Below are 20,432 nucleotides of genomic sequence, written 5' to 3'. Positions count from 1 at the left end.
GTCATCAGGGCAAATAGGGAGAATGTCCCCAGTGAACACACAGTAATAAAATCCTGCCGTACGTTCTACATCTTTTGTTGCCTCTCTGCGCTGCTGATCCCCTGCAGCCAACTCCTGTTTAATTGCACTCCAACGATGGCTGCATGGTTTTTCTCAGAAGCCAGTGTGATAAAGTAACAAGGCAGGAGCACAGAACGTTGTCACCCTACAGCAGGAAATGCCTAAACTAGCAGACTACATTTCATTTAGAATTTGGATCTACCTTAGTTTGTTACTGTGCATCTCCAGAGAAAAGCTCTTTTTGGATAAAAGTAGGGACAGGTTACCCTCTGTCAAGGTTTTAGGGTACGGTCACACAGGCAGCCGCTTCAACCTCTAGGCTGCTGGTGTGCGTGTACCCACACAGTGGGTACTAGTATCAGTATCAGTGCATCCCTAGTTTTAACCCTATTTAAAAACCGCAAAATGTCTTTATTCCTTAAAAACCCCTTAATTAGACAAACTGACACTCCTACCCGCTGACACGTAGCAGTTTCCTCCGCAACAATATCACAGACATCAGCCACACAAAGCACAGAGATGGGATTTTCTGGTTTTATACAGTTTTATTTAGGGCCCTCCAGTGCTAAATGCCGGCCCGGTATCTCTGATGTGTCGTCAGACATTCGTCACTCAGCAAACAGATTTTCCAAGGAGATAACTGAGGCCGATTCCAGCATCTAGAGGACCTGTACAAGCCAACTAAACATACAATAACATTTTCCCCTTCCCAGTGAAAAAAAAAAAAGAATACAGAAAATAAGGTTAGAGATAGAGGCCCTCCGGAGTGCCTTCTTGTTTCTTGTACAGGACATTCTCTTTTGATTTCTTAAAATCTTCGTTGGTGACCTTCATCCTCCTCTCACGCAGGGCCATCAGGCCGGCTTCTGTACATATAGCCTGTGGAGACAGGGAAGAATAGGGCTTACAAGGCAGCTGTACAAATCTTTTTCATTTATGTATTAAAGTGCATCGAAAGACAACACTTTTTAGAGGGGAGGAGGGTTGGAACCTCTGTCAGATTTTTACTGCTTTCCCCACTGGGGAGATTCTACCTGTTTGTCCTGGTGATCATTATACCGGTGTTCTATCAAAGTTTGTGACTACATTGGAATGTGTGACCAGTGACGTGGTCAAACATTTTAACATAATTCCGCTCAGTTTTACAGCGGTGGAATGGGTGACCGCGTATTACAGCAAGCCTGACTGCATTTATGTAGAAAATTATTTACAACTGTTGTCATTTTTAATGTATATAGTATGTGACAAAAATACAATATTTTGTTTTTGGGTTTAGATACATGTTAATATAATCCGGTTATGTAGAAGAAGTCGATGGAAAAGATACCTTTATATCTGCTCCGGACAAGTCATCCTTTGCCATGATCAGGTCATCCAGCGTCACGTCGTCTGCCACGGTCATGCGACTGGTGTGTATATTGAAGATTCTCCTCTTTGTCTTCTCGTCAGGCATAGGGAACTCGATTTTTCGGTCGATACGACCTAGGTGGAATAGTATAAATGTGTACTGTATATTTAAATACACAAACAGCAAAGAGACTGCAAGCAATGACTCCTATCTCATCATTGAGCTCTGCTGTAGCTACAAAAAGTGGTTTTAGGCTTTTTAGAAAAAAAGAAAAAACATGTAAAATTACAAAGTACCTTTTACAAAATAAAATCAAACTTTAGGAGAAAAGTAAAAAATCTACTTGCCCTCCAGCTGTGGTGGAACTACAAATCCCATGAGGCACTGCAAGATTCTGACAGCCACAGACATGACTCCCGAAGAGAGATGCATCATGGGATTTGTTGTTTCACCACAGCTGGAGGGCCGGAGGTTTGAGACACCTGCCTTACACCTTTGCTTCTGTCCATGGCAGCCAGGCGAGATCCTGGGAATGCTGGGCATCCCATATCTCACTGTTATGGAGTCACCTCTTGTGAGATTTGGCATTATGAGCTTTTCCAGGATCTAGCCAGAAAGCCCATGACATCACTGTCGCCTAGGCGCCACAGGCACAGAGACGGGGTGCATGTAAGGTATATTTTTCACTTTTTGCTTCACGTTTTATTTTTCAAAATGTAACGTGCCAGTTTTTACATGGGAGTGTGAAGCCTAAATGAAAAGTGTAGAGGTCCACCCTGGTAGATGTGCTATCAGTCCGCCTGTCACAAATCTTTGAAGGCAGGTCTACAGTTTGCACAATTCATAGAAAGAACAGGGACAAGTGGTAAGCAGTACCTGGTCTAATTAATGCTGGGTCCAGGGTTTCTATCCTGTTGGTGGCCATTATAACTTTTACATCCCCTCGAGAGTCAAATCCATCTAGCTGGTTCAGAAGCTCCAACATGGTTCTCTGAATTTCTCTCTCGCCTCCAGAGTTGGAATCATATCTGTAAAGCAAAATAAGGGAAACAATTGGCTTGTGTACTCGGTCATTAGTACTCTGATCACTAAACATGCAGTGATGACAGAGCTTAGCAAAAATGACATTATAAACTAGTAAAACTCTTGTTTAAAGAAGAACTTGTTAACCCTTGCAGTGGGGCTACCTCTGCAAGGTAACCGTTAACTGCTCCGTTTGTGTCTAGGGAGGAAAATGACAAAGTTATACTCACTTGATCCTCCAAACTGGCTTGGTGTTAGGCCCCTTTAACACAGGTGATCCGATTGGGTCCACCTGTTAGTTTTTCAAGCAGACCCGATCTGATGCCCATTGTTAGTCCATGTGCAGCCGTGTGTAAAAAGATGGACGTCCGTTTACACCTGGTTAGCCCCGACTCCAGCCAGGTCTGGAAAAACGGATGGATCAGAGATCCGTTTCACCGAATGTGGTCATGCTGGATCGGGGGTAATCTGATGTAAACGGACTTGTCCAGTAATTTCAGTTTTTACCTCCATCATACTGCTCTGATCAGGAGGGGACGCGTGCACGGATCCCCTTCTGATCAACAAGTGTGAAAGGGGTCATAGGGCACTTCTTCCTGCATCTCTCCTCCTCCGCTGCAGCGGTTCTCGAGAAATCATATCCAATACACTGTTTTGGACGTGAGGAGGCCGAGAGACATACCATCACAGCAGTGGAGGTTGAGATATGCAGGAGGGAGCAATGTCACAGTCGGCTGGCTCGGAGTTTCGGTTAACCCTTGCAGTGCACAGGGTAGTCCCACTGCAAGGGTTAATATTGTTCCCAGAGTTCTTCTTTAAAGGAAACCCAGGCTTAAAGCAGAACAGATGCTGCTACTGCTGACCTCTCCTAAAAATACTAGCTTCCTGTCTGTCATGCAGATCCAATGGATATAATTTTTTCAGTCCCAAGTATGCAGATTTAGAGTTTAATGTTTATTTGCTGCATGCTTGCTCTGTGTATGTGACAAAGAAAGTCAAAATGATTAGCATGGCAGCCAGGAAACTAGTATTTCAGAAGCAAGTAATCAACAACAGCCTCTACAAGTAATCAACAACAGCCTCTCTCAGCATAGACTTCTCTTGCATCCTAGCCTAAAGGTTCAGCATTACAACTATATAAACAGCGTATTGTTAGAGTTCATGCAACCACATCACCGCACAATTCCTCTTGTAAACGTTGAAAGGCATTCCTGTTGTTGGCAGAACAGGAGACCTTATTTTTCTCTGCTGCAATTAAGTAACACTTACAGGTCTTGTGACTGCACTCTGAAGGAGAAGCAGCGGTCGGCTAAGCTTATCTCTCTCCTCCTATCAGCATAGTCTTTGCTAGCACATGGGCACTACAGTACAACTGATTGGCGTCTTGTGCTGTCTCTGTCTCTCCCAGTTCTGCAGTATTGGTGACTGTATAAGGTTGGTGCCATGTCAAATTCAGGTATTTACATGTCATTGATGTGCATCTTTTAAATCTGCCTGGAGTTCAGCTTATAAAAAGAACCTCCCACTTAAGAATAGGTCTTAGCTCACGTTCTGGGCTGCTTATGGAGAAATAAAGCCAAGCCCTGTCTCTAGCCTGCATTATAGATTATTTCCCTTGTGCATGATACAGTGTGTGACCAGGAAAGAGCCCCCTCCATAAGCCCTCATTCACACGGCCTCCTGTCTTTGATTTTCTTTTGAACGCAGTAGAAATTGATCTCGAAAGTATGAACAAACTTTATGCCTCCCAGATCAATTTCTCCTGCGTGTGAATGTACGTGCATATGTATTCCAGAATCCTGCTGCACTCCTTACCGGGTATCCCTGTCAGTGAGGGCGCTCGAAGTAACTGCGGATGGTGCCGCCAATACGGAAACTTGTTATAGATGTCATCAGCACACCATATTAAAGTAAAGAACGCATGTTTATTGACACTTCATGTCAAAAGAAATATAAATGTTTCGGGGCCGCACAGGGTCCCCTTCATCAGGCTTGAAATGACGTAATGTACATGCATTTAGAGTATTTCATCTGACTCTGAACACACAGATTTCCAATTTTTTTCCAAATGCAGCTAAACTGAATGCACCTGAACGCAAGTAAATGCAAAGTGTGAATTATACCATTTACATGCATGTTTATGTGTTAGAAATTTCCTATAATTCCATGTTTGTGTGAATGAGGATTTTCATTGAAGCTGAAGCCTATGCAAAATATTTAAGAAGCACCATTTAATCCAGTGATATACTCCCTAAAAGCTCATTAAAGGAGAACTATGGGGCAAGTGAAATGCACTCATCTCCATAGTTAGAGCCGACATGTGACACTGCAGCTGCCACACGTCGGCTCTATAGATCGAGAACAGAATAGATGAACAAACCGCTGTTCACGATCTTCTCCCTGCAGAATCAGTCCCCGCTCCCCACAGGGATTCCCCCACTCCACTCCTTCAGCACTCATTGCAGGAACAGACAGGGGTGGGGGCAGAACTCGCTGTCAATATTGTCAGGATCTTTTCCAGCTGCAGCATGGCTCTGCGCTGTCAGCATATAGTAGGCAATAGCCCACTATATGCTGAGTTTTGGGTCACAGGAAGATATTAATAAATGTCCTCCAGTGACCCAGGTTTGGCCATAGATCTGTTTTAAAAGTTATATTTACAACTAGCTTAGGTACCAGAAACTGCCATGTACTGCTATAAACCCATACACAACAGAGGGAGAGGGCAAGACAGCCAATCGGGATTTGTGCACATGCTCTCAGGCGGAGAGAGCAGAGAGATTACGTCATTAGTGTGGTGCTCCTTTACTGCTGGGGCAAAGAGGTAAGGAAGCAGAGCTTCATCAGTCACCTTACTTACAGTTAGCAATCACATGGGAGGGTACTATTACTGTGATTTTGGAAGGGGGGGGTTTAGCGTGCAATCAACTGCCATCTAGGACACCAGAAACATCTGCTTAAAAAACGATGCCTATTCTCCAATTCACCTCTCATACCCTTTCATAAACTCAGTAATACACATTGATTTACTTTATTATTTTTGATACAGGATAACATAAAATATCACTGAAATACCTCTTTGTGCCGATGGCATCTATCTCATCAATAAATACAATGGACGGAGCATGTTCTTCAGCCACTCTGAATAGTTCCCGCACCAGCTTGGGTCCGTCTCCCAAGTATTTTTGGATGAGTTCCGAGCCCACCACCCGCAGGAAAGTGGCTGACGTCTGGTTGGCTACGGCCTTGGCCAGAAGGGTTTTACCTGTGAAGAGATTCTAGTGAGCATGGCAGTATGTAGATGGGACAAACAGACAACGAAGAAGAGCTTGATACCACAGTACCTGTGCCAGGAGGACCGTACAGGATGACACCTTTGGGTGGTTTGATGCCCATCTCTTCATAGTACTCTGGGTGAGTGAGTGGAAGCTCTACGGATTCCTACAATGCAGAGATCACAAAGATACAGATCTGAGTATATCACAAAAGCCTGGTTCAATATGGAAAGGGCTTTGGCATACAACAATGGGCACTTGCTCATGGCACAAGACAAAGCCCTGCTAAGAAACAGTTACTTCAAGCATTTTGAGCTGAGGGTGAAGTGAGCCAGGGTGTGAACTCTACAGAGGTCATCCATGAGCCCTTATTACACTCTTCTCAGGGCCCATCTACATTTGTCTTTAGGTTTGGCTTCCAGCGGCTTATTCACCTAAACCAAAGGAGGAGTTCTGGACCACTGTTTCAGCTCTCAACAAACCTTTTTTTAAACATCCTTTATGTTTTCTTTCCCACATAGAGATGAATGATACAGCAGGTAAAGCCTCATACAAAATGCAGAAGTTTAGAAGTCCTTTCTAAAATGTTATACTTTAAATGACCTCCACCACAACCCCTCCGGATCTTATACTCACCTGTTGACAATCACAGCCAATCCACACTCTATAACCCAAATGGTTACACAATCTAGAAACTCTCCCAGCCAGTCCCCAAGTATTCCGTGCATGCATGGCCAAATCCCATTAACTCCTATGTGGAGACCCTCTATTATACAAACCAATCATATACAGCCTTTCCATACGAATGGTTGGGATATTGTCTGCACATGTGCAGAAGACTTCAGCGATCAGCCAGCAGTTTCCATCAGACTCTGTTTGGTTGCCTGTGGGTCGCATATTGTGGCTATGCCAGGATTGTGGAGAGGTGAGTATAAGACCTTGGGGATGGCATGGGGTGGAGTAATTTAAAACACAATTGCAGGAAATTACTGTTATTCTTTAAATAAAGATTAAAATGCATCACAAAGCAAAAAAAACCAAAAACAATTCTTAGTGTAGAACAGGTCCGAAGTGTGCACACAACTGCGCATACAAAGGAAACACAAGGGCAGCGACCAGTGTTACAATTATATTCCCTGGTTGCCTTCACCCAGATGCTCCGGGTAAGTTTTGTTCTTACCATAAGTATATGTTTACTATAGTTTTTTTGGTTTTAGGTGATAACTTGTTCATTCTTTATGAAAACAAGAACAAAAAGCATACATAAAAAAGGAGTAAGTAGTAACACGTCCAAGGATTAAACACCCCACTACTACAGCACAGTAAGCCAGAACATTAACACACGCTCACACGTCCCACCTTAATTTCCTGAATCTGGTTGTCCAATCCACCGATATCTGCGTACGTCTCCTGAGGGGCCTTTTCCACTTTCATGACAGTCACCAAGGGGTCTGTGTCATCCATAAGAACGCCAATCACTGCGTGCACCTGAATGATAATCAATGAGCATGTTTAAAAGGAGACATTGCCGATAGGAATTGAAGGGGGCCTAAGGCTGGCCATACACTGATCTATTTTTTTTTCATTCAAGCTGCGGGCTGAACGAAAAAAATAGACACGATTCCTAACTCAACACTAAGTGAGTCGATCGAGGAATCCCGCTGTTTACATACAGCGGCTGCCAGCTCCTTCGATCAGCTGATCGCAGGCAAATTTCGGACAGTTCCTCAAAAAACAGCCGAAATTCTAACAGTGTATGGGCACCTTAAAACGTAATCCTTCCTGATAGTTGTTATTGAAATTATTAATAGTGGATGCTTATATGGCTCACAAATGGGAACCTTTTATTTTGTTTTTGATCTCTTCAGTTTCCATTTTTCTTCTCCTTCCCATTACTCATAGTATAATAATATTCTTGCCGTGTAATGGTGTTGTTACACACTACTTTATTTACCTAACTTTTAAACTTGCAATACCCAACTGATGTTGCCTATGGGGATTATTGTGTATCTCACCTACATAACTGTAATGCTCCTTCTTTATAACAATGAAAAAACCTAAGGTTAAAAAATATATACATAAACAGAAATATGTAACAGAGGTGTAAAGATATCAGATGATCTCACATGGCTAATATTCAGACCATTTATAAACCTAAACAACAGTCAACAACCTGTTACCTTTCCCTGAATGGGCAAACTGACAGATTCACTTTAACGTATTGTCACTTCTTGCATTGTGTATAAATGCACTCTGGTCTTCAAGTGGTTAATCAGTCTGTTCAGTTATCCCTCAAAACTGGTACTTTTTGACATACAATCCAATTACTCACTTTGTGGTTCAATAAGACGGAGCAGCCCGGTTCCAGCAGATCTTTATCTACAAATGACAAAATGCTGACATAGTGCTCGGACCCCACAGATGTGGAAACGATGGCATGGTTGTCATCAATGATCTCCTCTAATGTGCCCACAGACATGGGGGTTCCCCGCAGGTCATCCACCTTGGACCTTTCCTCCTAAAAGGACACCGGAAGAGACATAACGAGTTAAGGATTTCATACAGTAATGACATAGACCTGAATGTTGTGCAGATTTACGCCTGACTTGTACCTACCACATATACCTTGTGGTTATGAGACCGTGGCAGTGCGAATGGGATTTGGACTTTGACTTGTACCCAGTACACACTTAAAATGTAAATCCCTCTTTGGGCTGTTGTTAAATTTACTCACGCAGGACCTTGCACTGCATGGGATAAATTGTTTTATTTGGGGGATGATAAATAAGGTGAAATACTTACCTTATGCCTGCCTCTCACAGGCTTCCCCCTCTCCACACCACCATTCTCCCAAAGGCACCTCTTTTTGCTGGCTGACCAGCATTGTACGGGAGGGGAGCGAGGGTTCTCCCACATCCCTAGTGTCGCACAGTGAACAAGAGTATCGACTTCTGAGAAATAAGGTAAGTATTTGCACTTAGGTATCATCCCCTAGACAAAACAAGCCTGTAACCCATACACTGTGAGGGGTACCGCATGGGAAAATTTTATAGCAGCATGCAGTGGAGCTTTAAATTAGAACCCACATCCCAATCTAGAGACAATGTGGGGAATTTATCAAAACTGGAGCAGACAAAATCTCGAGCAGCTGTGCATGGCAACCAATCAGCATCTCATTTTTAAATCCTTACTGAACAAACTGAAGAGAGAAGCTGATAGGTTGCCATGGGCAACTGCTCCAGATCACGTCTACTCCACTTTTGATAAATTCCCCTCAATATGTTCCTGCAACAGTGACAAACTTAGTGCGCTCGCTGAGTGCACAGAGGAGGTGGTTTGCTGATAGACGTTGATGTGTGCACTGATTAGCCAGTTCATTTAAGCTGAGGACCTGACCTGATGCAGCACAAATGTTTGTCAAATGCCACTGGTAAGTGTCCTCACCTCCTGCTTCTCCTCCAGAGGCTTCATCTGCTCCTGATTTCTGATAAATTCTTCTTCCATGAGGAGATAATCTTTAATTCTCTCCATTTTCAGGAGCTTCAACCTACACTGTGTGTGCGGTGTTACTGCAAGATAAACAAGAAGCACCAATTAATGTCTACCGACAAAGACTTGTTCCTAAAATCTATTACTGACCATTAGCAAAAACAATGTGGTCACAAATATGCATTTCAATTAATTCCTGCTCTTATTCCAGCAGATCGGGGCCAGATAAGGACAACATCCTCGATAGCAACAAGGGAGGAGAAAAATCTTCCTGAGCCGTATGGGCCGTCAGAACAAATCCACGGGTCAGAATGTTTCCATCTTGTCCATTAATTAGAACTGTGATTACCGCTAATGTAAGAAACCATCCAGTCCTTTTTCAAACTCCGATTTGCCATTACTACATCATCCAGCAGGTCACTCCACCCGTCTTGGCATTGTTTACAGAGTTTAATGGTAATGCATGTAAAACACGCAATACACACTTAACACAACTGCACCCAAAACATCTTCTGGTCCGGTGGGAGACGCGGCTCAGAAGCCAACCACTTGCCCGTATGAGAATGGCACTGGAGGGCAAAAAGCAGGCATGAGAATCTCCAAACTAGGGTAGGGGGTAGAGGTATGTAAGGGGTGGAAATAATCAGATCATATAAGAAATAGAGACTCCATCAGCAGGTTCCATGCGATGCATGTCCTCCAATGGAGGAAACACAAAAAACTGAGGAGGGCAGAGGGAATGTCTTTTAACCTTAGACCTGGGGATGTGTTTCCTGTCCTGGGAGGAAGAGCCTCTTTCTCTTATGAGCAGACCCGGATGACAACTGGGGAAAACATCTGCCTATATTGATGGCAAAATAATTTTTCTCCATTTGCAACTGTGAACATTTGTTCTCTGTACAGTAAAATGCAGTTTCTTGGCAAACTTTTAAATTTACCATATCTTTAAGTAGGTTTGCACCGATGCCGATACCGAGTATTTGGGCGAATACTCACCCAAACGCTCCCCATATTTATCCCGATACCGGAACTTCCGGTATTAGGAAACCGGGCGGCGAGCCATTGCCACCAGGGAGCATGAAGCTGGCTTCCCGGGCCAATCAGGAAGCCGGGGGGGTGGGTAATGACTCACTCCCCGGACTTACTGATTGGCCAGGAAACCGGCTCCATACTCCCTCATCACTTGGTGATGAGAGCATGGAGCCAGCTTCCCAGCTAATCAGGAATCCGGCTGGCGTGTAATGACTCGCCGTCCGGCTTCCTGATTTGTCGGGAAGCTGACCAATCAGGAAGCTGGGCAGCGAGTCATTAGCCGTCCCCCCCTTCCTCCCCCCCCCTTCTGATTGGCCAGAAAGCCAGTTGCATGGCTAAGCTTCCTTAATGGGACTTCCAGTATCGGTATTGGCGAGTACTGAAAAAAATATATTAATAATCTTACTCCATACCGAAAAAAAACAGTATCTGTGCATCCCTACCTCTAAGGAATTTTTTTCCAGACTAAACAAACCCAATTTTAATTTTTAACGTGTATGTTAACCTAAAATCTATGAGTGTTTCAGATATCACAACTATAGATCTGACTTAGTAGGGGCATGTCAGACCTCTGCAGAAAGACGTCTTCTTCACCACAGAGAGCAAGCGTCCCTCTCTGCAGCTTCTGGCAGGGGTCAGGCTTTTCTACTCTCACCGTGGATGTTTCATAAAGATAAAAAACTACAAGACTTTGCACACCTTTTGTTTTGATGCACCCGGAATATATTTATCCATTTTATTCTATAGGGTCTTGGCATTCAGAAAATATATAATGTTGGGGGGTTTTACGTCATTTTCAGGCCTAAAATGTGGAATATAACATGGGTGCAAAAAATGAAAAAAGGGCCTCAGTCATGAAGGGGTTAAACTAAAGGTTCAATTGAGTACTCACCGAGAGGAAGTTTACTAGCAGCATCAGGCCCCTTTGTCTTCTTTTTCTTTTTCCCGACTCGTGTAGGTACTGGTGGTTCATACTTCTTCTTCTTATCCTGATGTAACACACATGCAAAGAAATGTTACCCTGGCATCAGCCTGTCCTGTATTTCCAATAAGGGTAATTCCACTTTCCCAGGCAAATTTTTGAAAATGAAATTACACCCCACAAATCTCCCCCCCCTCTCTGCTTACCTTGAAGTGAACGCTCCTTCCCTTCTGCAGCTGCCAGTGTACTATACGTGCTCTGTACACAGCAGCGCAGCCCTGCAGTCGGTATTTCAAATCCCGCTCGCAAATGATGAGCACTAGTTGGTCAGTACGGTCAGAAGAGCTTGCTATTGGCCAGTGCGGTCAGAAGAGCTTCTCATTGGTCAGTGTGGTCATGTAGTACTTGCCATTTGCGAGTGGAATCTAAAATACAGAGCACAGGGCTGTACTTATGTGTACAGTGTACAGATAGTACACTGGCAGCCGTGGAGGGGGAAGGAGCAATTGCTCCAACATAAGAGCAGCAGGGAGGAGGTACTGGGGGCAATTTCATTTTCAGAAAATCACCTGGGAAAGCGTGATTACCCTTTAATGAGAGATATCATGTGTGGGGACTACAATCTCTGCAGCTTGAAACTTGTATTATGTTGTAATAAAAGGCTTGTCAGCAGCTGGTTTGGCCGCCGGAGAAATTTTCAGATGTTCGGACGGGATCGCGCGGTGAAGACACTGGTAAGTTTAAACCTCTTTCAAAAGGTTGTTTTTTTTTCAAGTTTGTGCATATATCTACTGCTTGGTAGCAGTAGATATATGCAAAAACATGAGGGTTTAATAACCCTTTAAATTAGCCCATGGCTGCTATCTTTGCATTACTAAAGAAGAAAAAAGGAAAGATGATTAAAACTATTTAGTTATTGGTGCACCGAAATAGAAATGTAAAAACCGAAAACACAACAAAAAAAAATTGTCAGGCTGAAACCGAAAATGTTTTTATTTTGATTTTTTCAAATTTTTCAAATATTAAATTTTTATTTATTTTTTATAAACTTTTTTAAAATGTTATATTTATTTATTCATTTTTTATTAAAATTTTTTATCTTTTACTTTACTTTTAGGGGCTTCGAGGAAATATTAGGGGTCTAAACAGACCACTGATATTTCCCTTTTAAAATAGAAAAAGAGATTGCGAACACAGAGTCCTCTATCTCTTTTTCTGTATCCCCATGTTATCAATGAACAGGAATCCTCTATGAGTGTTCCTGTTCATTGATAACATGAGGACATGGTATGTTTACTATAACCACAATTATGAATGAACAGGAGGGGATGCAGATCACTCCCATTCATTCATAATTGAGGATATAGTAACCATACCATAGCCTCAATTATCTACAAACACTCAGCGATCACTGAACGCTGAGTGTTTGTAGCCTGCTCTCCTCTCTGACACGCTGTCACAGGAGGCTGAGTGAGCGGAGCGAGCCCAGCGTCCTGTGACAGCGCTGCCTCCGCCCCCACACCGCTCTGCCGCACTGTGAGATGCGGCCAAACGGTGTGGGAGGAGAGACACCGGCCGTTCTCATCACGCAGCGCTCGGCTGCCACTTTCTCTTCTCCCCGCTGGGACACAGAGCAGCGCCCAGAAGGGAGGAGAGAAACCAGGGATGTGCCGATGTATCGGCAGGAAAATGGCACTTTCGGCATTTAGCCAAAAGTGCCATTTTCGGCGGCCGATATAATGGTGCATCCCTCTTATTTAGCAATCATTTTAAACCAGTTCTTTGATTTCACAGGTTTTGTTGAGTAAAACATACAGTAGTTATTTGAATAAAGTACAATGGAAGTCTCATTGATACACCACAACTGGTATTACCTTGTCATCTTTCTTGCCTCCCCCGGGCCCGTGACCACCGCTCTGACTCTGACCCTGAAAGGAAAAAGAAAAATAACACTCAGTATTATCAATGTCAACTGTGTTCCTTTTAGCAACAACATCAACTGCACATCTGCATGCATATATAAGAAATGAAAATGTCCGTATACAACATATAAAAGACCCGTGTGCACACTGTATGTGATTCACAATGTGAGTTATCTGGACTATGAAAACCTAGTGGTGCTTTCCTTTTACATAAACTTAGATTTAATCCTTCCCAATAATCACCCAGGAATAATCCATGTATCAAGATATATGTCTACATCACGGGCAGCAGCATAACAAGCCAGAAATATCTACCAGTATAATAAGATAATAGATGCACAGTGATAAGTAGGATATTATATCCACAGGACTTGACACGCCTTGGCATGTTGGCAATGAAGCGTAGATGTCCTGTGCTTTGGTATCTGTGTCTGCAGTGCATTCTTTCGGTAACCTCCTATGAACATGACCCATAACAAAAATCTATTCCCATCCAGGGTAGTAGCACCTTGGTTGGCACAACCCACTATATTAATTCAGAAGAGCTGAATGGAGTTTGGCTCACTGGCACATGAAGACTGCACCTGTGCATACTACAGAGCTGGAGCATTATTACAAAGCCTGATAAAGAGAATCCCAAGGTGGCCACATGTATCAATATGATCAATCGTCCGTTCTATGTGACTAAACTAATCATCGAATCAAATAAAAAGTAAAAACCAGGGACTCCATTTCATCAATTTAGTGAGCTCTTGAAAGATTGACTCATGGAGCATTGATTGGCCATGACGGAATTTTATCAATCGCTCAAACAAACAACTATGGTTGTAACGTTGATCAATCATAATACAGGTCTATGAAATAACTGTTTACATTTATGACCAATTGTACACGTTTTCAATTAATATTTTCAGTCAATCATGGAACAATATCACGTGTGCTGAATCATCCAATATTCTATCATATGATGAATTGATTGTTTCTGATTACATCTGATAGGTTTAAAGCCTCCAAAACAGAGAAAAGGCATTTCCCTCTCACTGACCTCATCTCTGTATCTGGCTGTATGTTTTATTACTGCAAGGTATACATACAGAGCAGATCACACTACAACTTCTATTGAGGGCATAGCATAGTGCAGGGGGAGGCAACTTCGCACTCCAGCTGTTGTGGAACTACAAGTCCCATGAGGCATTGCAAGACTGACAGCCACAGGCATGACTTCCAGAGGCATAATGAGATTTGTAGTTTTACCACAACAGGAGTACCAAGGTTGCCTACTCCTTGTATAGTGTACATGCCAAATTACTGAATCACCATATCCAGCTCATGGGGGAAAACAGGGCGGATCTACAGAGTTCTGAATAGTTCTGACCACTAGTAGAAGGAGAAAATCCAGAGTGGTCAGGTCACAGGACAAATAAAATGCGCTTACATGAATAGCTTCTGAATGAAAAAGTCCCAGCATGCTGTGCCAGATGTTCTTGTAACTTGTAAGCGCCATGTAGCGCTGAGGCCAGTTCATGCTCCATTTTAGTTTGATGTGCCAGCTCTAGAAACGTGCGTTGTATCGTACACTGTCACGAGCATGACCTGGCGCCTGCTGCAGATGGCTGCTTGATCTTACTGCTCCGGCTTCATTAGCACTTCCTGTGACAATTTGCGCATTTACCATGGGCAAAATAGGGCGCAATCCCCCCGGAATCAATACCCCAGGTGACTCGTCCACTCAACTCAGCCACAATATCCCAGAAATCTTCAGAACTCAGCATTCAGACACAGCCTCTCAGGCCTCCCTATCCATATTTTTGATCCTGGACACACCAGGCACTGCTACAGGGCCCAATTCCGAGCCAGGTGGACCAGGTGCCGTGTATGTCCGACCTCTGGTCAGTTGCTGCCGACATCATCAGCAGTCTATCGGTGGCCATAGCAGACCTGAGGGAGGAATGCACGCCATGACAGCCCCATCTAGAGATTCCTTTTATTTCTCTGAGTGGGCAGAATGGGGTGGGAAATCCAAAATTGTGAGCTGTCACCAGAACAGGAATAGAGAGGAATATTTCAATGGGGGACACCTGTTTTGGTGACAACTGTCTAGGAGGGGATTTACTCACTTTGAAGAGATTTCTTCTCACATCCTGTTGTGTCTGCTAGACAGAAAGTGGGGAAAAATCTTCCAAAGGGGACAAAGACAGCGAAGAGTAAACTGAGAGGTTTAAAGTGACAATAAATTCAGGAGTTAAATCTTAAAAATACATTCAAGTACCTGAATTATTAACAAAAATGTATCTTATTTGTGTATCACTCAGCTGTAGATCCTCAAATCATCTCTGAATTCATGCTGACACTGTCCTTCCTTCTGGAGGGTGGCTACTTTTGTTCCCCATGGTCCCCGTGTGTGTTGTAAAGTAGTCACCACTCCAAACTCACTCCCATGATGGACTACAATATGTAAACTAAGCATGAAATTGTAGTCCATCGTGGGAGCGAGCTTGGAGCCTTGGCTACTTTTGTTCCCCATGGTCCCTGTGGGTATGTTGTAAAGCAGTCACCGCTCCAAGCTCACACCCGTGATGGACTACAGTCTCTATACAAATGAGTAAACTAAATGTGAGATTGTAGTCCATCACAGGAGTGATCTTGGAGCAGTGACTACTTTACAACACACACAGGGACCATGGGGAACAAAAGTAGTCACCCTCCAGAAGGAAGGACAGTGTCAGCAGCAATTCAGAAATGATTTGAGGATCTTCAGCCGAGCGATACAGAAATAAGATACCTGTTTGTTAATAGTTTGGGTACATGAATTTATTTTTAAGATTTAACTCCTGAGTTCAGTGCCCCTTTACTTTTCAGTGCTATCTTTACCTTCTCTAGGGTCAATGTGACACTGTCGTTTGTCACAATCTGAAACTTTTTGTGAATGGTTCACATATAAATTACCTGTTACATTTCCATTCTCTGCACCACCTATAGTTTATCAGGCCCAATGTATTCAGTGAATGGATGGTGTTGGAGGAAGGGGGGGCGGATGACAATGCGGTTTCTGTATTTGAGAGTCTTAATGGGCCAATATATAGTAACAGCTCTACTATTCAATGTGACTGAAAGTGTAAACCTCACAGAAAGTTCAGTGATCGTGCAGATTGCATACACCTCATGAGCAGTAACTTATTATTACACATTTAATAATCAGGGTTGCCTGGAGTTCTGCTTGAAATGTTCCTGCTTCCATGAGAGGCTCCGGTAGAATGATCCGCTCTGATACTTCTGGGTGTATAGCATTCCTGGTCTTACTGGGATCACCAGAGAGGCCCATAGTGACAAAAACATAGTCCTCCACAGCAGTGAGAGGTGGTGACAGGGTCTCTTTATTGTCACCAGAGTATATAGGAAAGTCACACTGCATTCAGGTTGCTCCCATCAGAGGCCTCCTCACCAGGGAAGGACAGAGCCCTGTTATGAAGCTACAATACCCAACATGGTCTGCCAGCAGCTACCCCCAACCGGCCTCCACTGAGCGGACACAACCACCGGCAACCCGAAGAGGCCCACAGTCCAGCTGGATGGCCCCAGAAATATCACACGAGCCTCTAGCCATGCTGAGTCACCCGGGTGGGGTATGGGCCTCTAGGAGCCACGGCAAGACGCTGAAGCCTGGCTTCAACAGATGAAAGATGCTCACTCACCATGTCCGCCGCTGTCTGCTCTTTCCGGAAATACGTCACACAACGGTGAGGCAGTGGGACCAAACTTAGCCCCGCCTTCGTAAGGAAAAAGGCGAAGCAGGAAAATGGCTGCTGTTTCTATAGCAACTAGCGTAAGCGGCCATGGTCTTAATTGCAGCCTATTCTTCCTTCCTGAAAGTGTTCTTAAAGTACTTATAGTATTAATAGTATTACAAATAATCAGACAGCTGGACATTCTTTACAGATCACGGCTCTCTGAATCATCCAGAATCATGGAAAAAGTGCCCGAAAATCACTCACAGGCGCACTACCACCCCCTGAACACCAGGCATCACAGACACAGGGTCCAGACTGTGAGGGGTTACAGGTCCTGGAATGTGGGGGCATACAGGTTCTAGAATGTGGGGGTTATACATATACATGGTCCAGACTGTGAGGAGTATACAGGTCCAGGAATGTGGGGGGTATACAGGGTCCAGACTGTAGGGGATATACAGGTTCTGGAATGAGGGGGTTATACATATACAGGGTCTAGACTGTGAGTGGTTACAGGTCCTGGAATGTGTGGGGTATACAGGGTCCAGACTGTGGGGGGTATACAGGTTCTGGAATGAGGGGGGCGTACAGGGTCCAGACTGTGGGGGGTATACAGGTTCTGGAATGAGGGGGTTATACATATACAGGGTCTAGACTGTGAGTGGTTACAGGTCCTGGAATGTGTGGGGTATACAGGGTCCAGACTGTGGGGGGTATACAGGTTCTGGAATGAGGGGGGCATACAGGGTCCAGACTGTGGGGGGTATACAGGTTCTGGAATGTGGGGGTTATACATATACAGGGTCCAGACTGTGAGTGGTTACAGGTCCTGGAAGGTGTGGGGTATACAGGGTCCAGACTGTAGGGGATATACAGGTTCTGGAATGAGGGGGGCATACAGGGTCCAGACTGTGGGGGGTATACAGGTTCTGGAATGTGGGGGTTATACATATACAGGGTCCAACATGTGAGAAGTATACAGGTCCTGGAATGTGGCGGATATACAGGGGCCAGACTGGGAGGTATACAGGTTTTGGAATGTTGGGGGTTTACAGTGTCCAGAATGTAGTGGGTGTACAGGGTCCAGACCAATGAGAAGTTTTTTTACTCAGATGGAGGAAAGCTCTGGGTAAGTTCATTTTGTGAGAACGTGGAATTACCCTTTAAGTTGCATTAAAAGTCCTGCTCACCGCTAAATTGTATTTTTTTTCTTCTTTTTGCATTGATACGTGTCCGCCATGACTGCCCAGCCTCCCATGCACTTTTTTTACCTAAATCTTGCAAGCTGGCCGTGGAAAAAGGCCAGAAAAAAATGACAATATTTAGCTTCTATAGAGTTCAATAGGGTTCGCGCTATGTTTAGGGTTTACAGATTTTTTCAAATGTTTAGGAAACTTTTAGCGAACTGAAGTTTTCTTGATTCACTCATCATTGTGTAACACAGTTTACATACCGATCAGCCATAACATTATCACCACCCGGTTAATATTTAGTAGGTACCCCTTATGCCACCAAAAACAGCCTGGACCCATCGAGGCATGGACTAGACCTCTGAAGGTATGTTGTGGTATCTGGCACTGAGCCATTTGAGCTATAGTAGTTCTTCTATTGAACTGGACTACACGGGTTAGCCTTCGCTCCCCATGTACATTAATGAGCCTATGCTCCCCATGTGTACCAAGGAGCCTTGGCTGCCCATGACACTGTCACTGGTTCACCGGTTTTCCTTCCTTGGACCACTTTTGGTAGGTCCTGACCACTGCAGACTGGGGACATCCAACAAGACCTGCTTTGGAGTTGCTCTGACCCAGTCATCTAGCCACCACTATTTGGCCCTTGTCAAAGTTGCTCAAATCCTTACGCTTGCCCATTTTTTCTGCTTCCAACACATCAACTTCATGGACAGAATGTTCACTTGCTGCCTGATATATCCCACCCACTTCCAGGTGCCATTGTAACAAGATAATCAATGTTATTCACTTCACCTCTCAGTGGTCATAATGTTTTGGCTGATCGGGGTATATCTTAAATCTAGCAGGCTTTGTTCTGGTCATGGGACTTCACTGGTCCTCATTTTCCAGCAGTGGGCAGGTCCTGAATGATGCCGAAAACGGTACCAAGTAATGTTGTGCCAGCATTCTCCTATGTGCCCTTTGAGGGCAGCTTGATGACACACCCACGGGGGGCGGGTCCTTGACACCCACGGTTCACAGGAAGCTGTGGATGATGCTGCGTGTTATTCCACCTGGAATAAGCCTGAAGGAGACAATAGGACAGTAAGACAATGCATTTAAGTTGGACTTGGGTTTCAACTGCAGTTACTACCTGGATATTTCCTTATGAACCCCGAGATATTGGACCCCCTTTTGTCTGTGGGCCCCGAAGCAATCACATGGTCTGCTCTAGTTACTCCTTGCAAGCAGCATGTACCATTTATTAGTACTTCCTTTTGTCTACATCTTTAGCTCAAGTACACGATGTACATGGTCAGTAACAGTACATATTCTCTTCTGAATATTCCTCTGTAAAAAGTGTGAAATATTTACTACAGCTTCATTTTTAAAAGTCTGTATTTCGTTTGAAAAGGCCACGGATAACCACGGAATATAACATCTGGTATCACTTCTTCAAATCCCACGGTAAATTTCAAAAATAAAGAACTGCATGCATTTCTCCCAAAACCTCAAGGAACGTATCTGTCAAATGTTCTTCTGTGGTATTGCTATTGGGAGTAGAGGGCCACAGCTTGTTTGGCCTTTAAGCAAATATAATGAGAAGCAGGGAAGAAATATGAAATAGCGGCATCCAAGATTTATTTTATTAAAGGAAACCTATAATGGGAGGTATGGAAGCTGCCAGTTGTGACCTCTTCTTGTTTCCTGGCTGTCACGCCGAGTCAGAGGATTCAGTACTTGCTAAGTCGCTGAAATGGAAGTATGAAAATCAAAGTATGGAATTCACTACAACTTCCCTGATCTGCATGCTTGTTGATGTCTCTAAGCAAGCTGATGTCACTACACTTGTAGTCCATTGATACACTTCCTCTTGTCCCTGTTACTGAATGTCCATACCCCAGTATGGACAGGAATAGGAAGAAGAGTCTGCAGGAGCCAGAGCAATACACCCACGATCTACTGGTTGTGGTTGTAATGCTCCTGGCTCCTATGGAAGTAAACCGTTACTTTTAATAAATATGATGCACACCACTGGTTGGCGTGCACTCATTTAAAATATACAGTGTAATTCACAAAAGGGTGAAGAGTTTAGGGAAGGCGGGAGAAGTGAACGATCTAGGACAACATAGCTGAACTAGAAAGTGAGCTGAATGGGAGAATTTTTTCAAATCAGCTATTTTGGCCTAGATTGTTTACTTCTCCCGCCTTCTCCAAACCCTTCACCCTTTTGTGAATAACCCTGTTAGTTTCTCCTTTTAGTGGCTGCTAGAGCTGGTATTCCATGTCACTGGATGACTTCTGTACCTCACACTTTTGAAGAATGGTTTGAGGAGATGCAGGACCTGCAAGGAATGGAGGAACTTACAGCCAATCTATACGATCGTCACGCCCAGTTCTGTGATGTGTGGAATCCTCGGATATATCATGCCATCACTATACACTTCAGTAACTTGTCCCC

The 20,432-nt window shown here is 43.9% G+C and overlaps 1 protein-coding gene across 1 annotated transcript; it reads right to left on the bottom strand.

Moving 5' to 3' along the window:
• Window positions 1-590: 590 nt before the first annotated feature.
• PSMC1 (proteasome 26S subunit, ATPase 1) lies at window positions 591-16,818 on the bottom strand. The gene is made up of 11 exons (XM_018555461.1): window positions 16,764-16,818; window positions 13,024-13,077; window positions 11,120-11,216; window positions 9,151-9,275; window positions 8,039-8,224; window positions 7,066-7,194; window positions 5,776-5,872; window positions 5,507-5,696; window positions 2,285-2,436; window positions 1,388-1,542; window positions 591-939 (listed from the first exon to the last, which is right to left on the bottom strand). Exons 1-11 carry the CDS (start codon window positions 16,764-16,766, stop codon window positions 805-807), a joined length of 1,323 nt encoding a protein of 440 aa, XP_018410963.1. The 5' UTR covers window positions 16,767-16,818; the 3' UTR covers window positions 591-804.
• Window positions 16,819-20,432: the final 3,614 nt, after the last annotated feature.

Source organism: Nanorana parkeri, unplaced genomic scaffold, assembly GCF_000935625.1.
Source record: "Nanorana parkeri isolate BGI_ZX_2015 unplaced genomic scaffold, ASM93562v1 scaffold197, whole genome shotgun sequence".
Classification (NCBI taxonomy): domain Eukaryota; kingdom Metazoa; phylum Chordata; class Amphibia; order Anura; family Dicroglossidae; genus Nanorana; species Nanorana parkeri.
This window is presented reverse-complemented; position numbering and strand designations above follow the sequence as displayed.

What these genes read in the sequence shown, in the direction of transcription:
- PSMC1 (XM_018555461.1), bottom strand. An exon ending in ACCAGATTCAGGAAATTAAG is followed by an intron (nt 5,873 to 7,065) that starts GTGGGACGTGTG and finishes TCTGCATTGTAG; the next exon opens with GAATCCGTAGAGCTTCCACT. An exon ending in CCCAGCATTAATTAGACCAG is followed by an intron (nt 1,543 to 2,284) that starts GTACTGCTTACC and finishes TATTCCACCTAG; the next exon opens with GTCGTATCGACCGAAAAATC.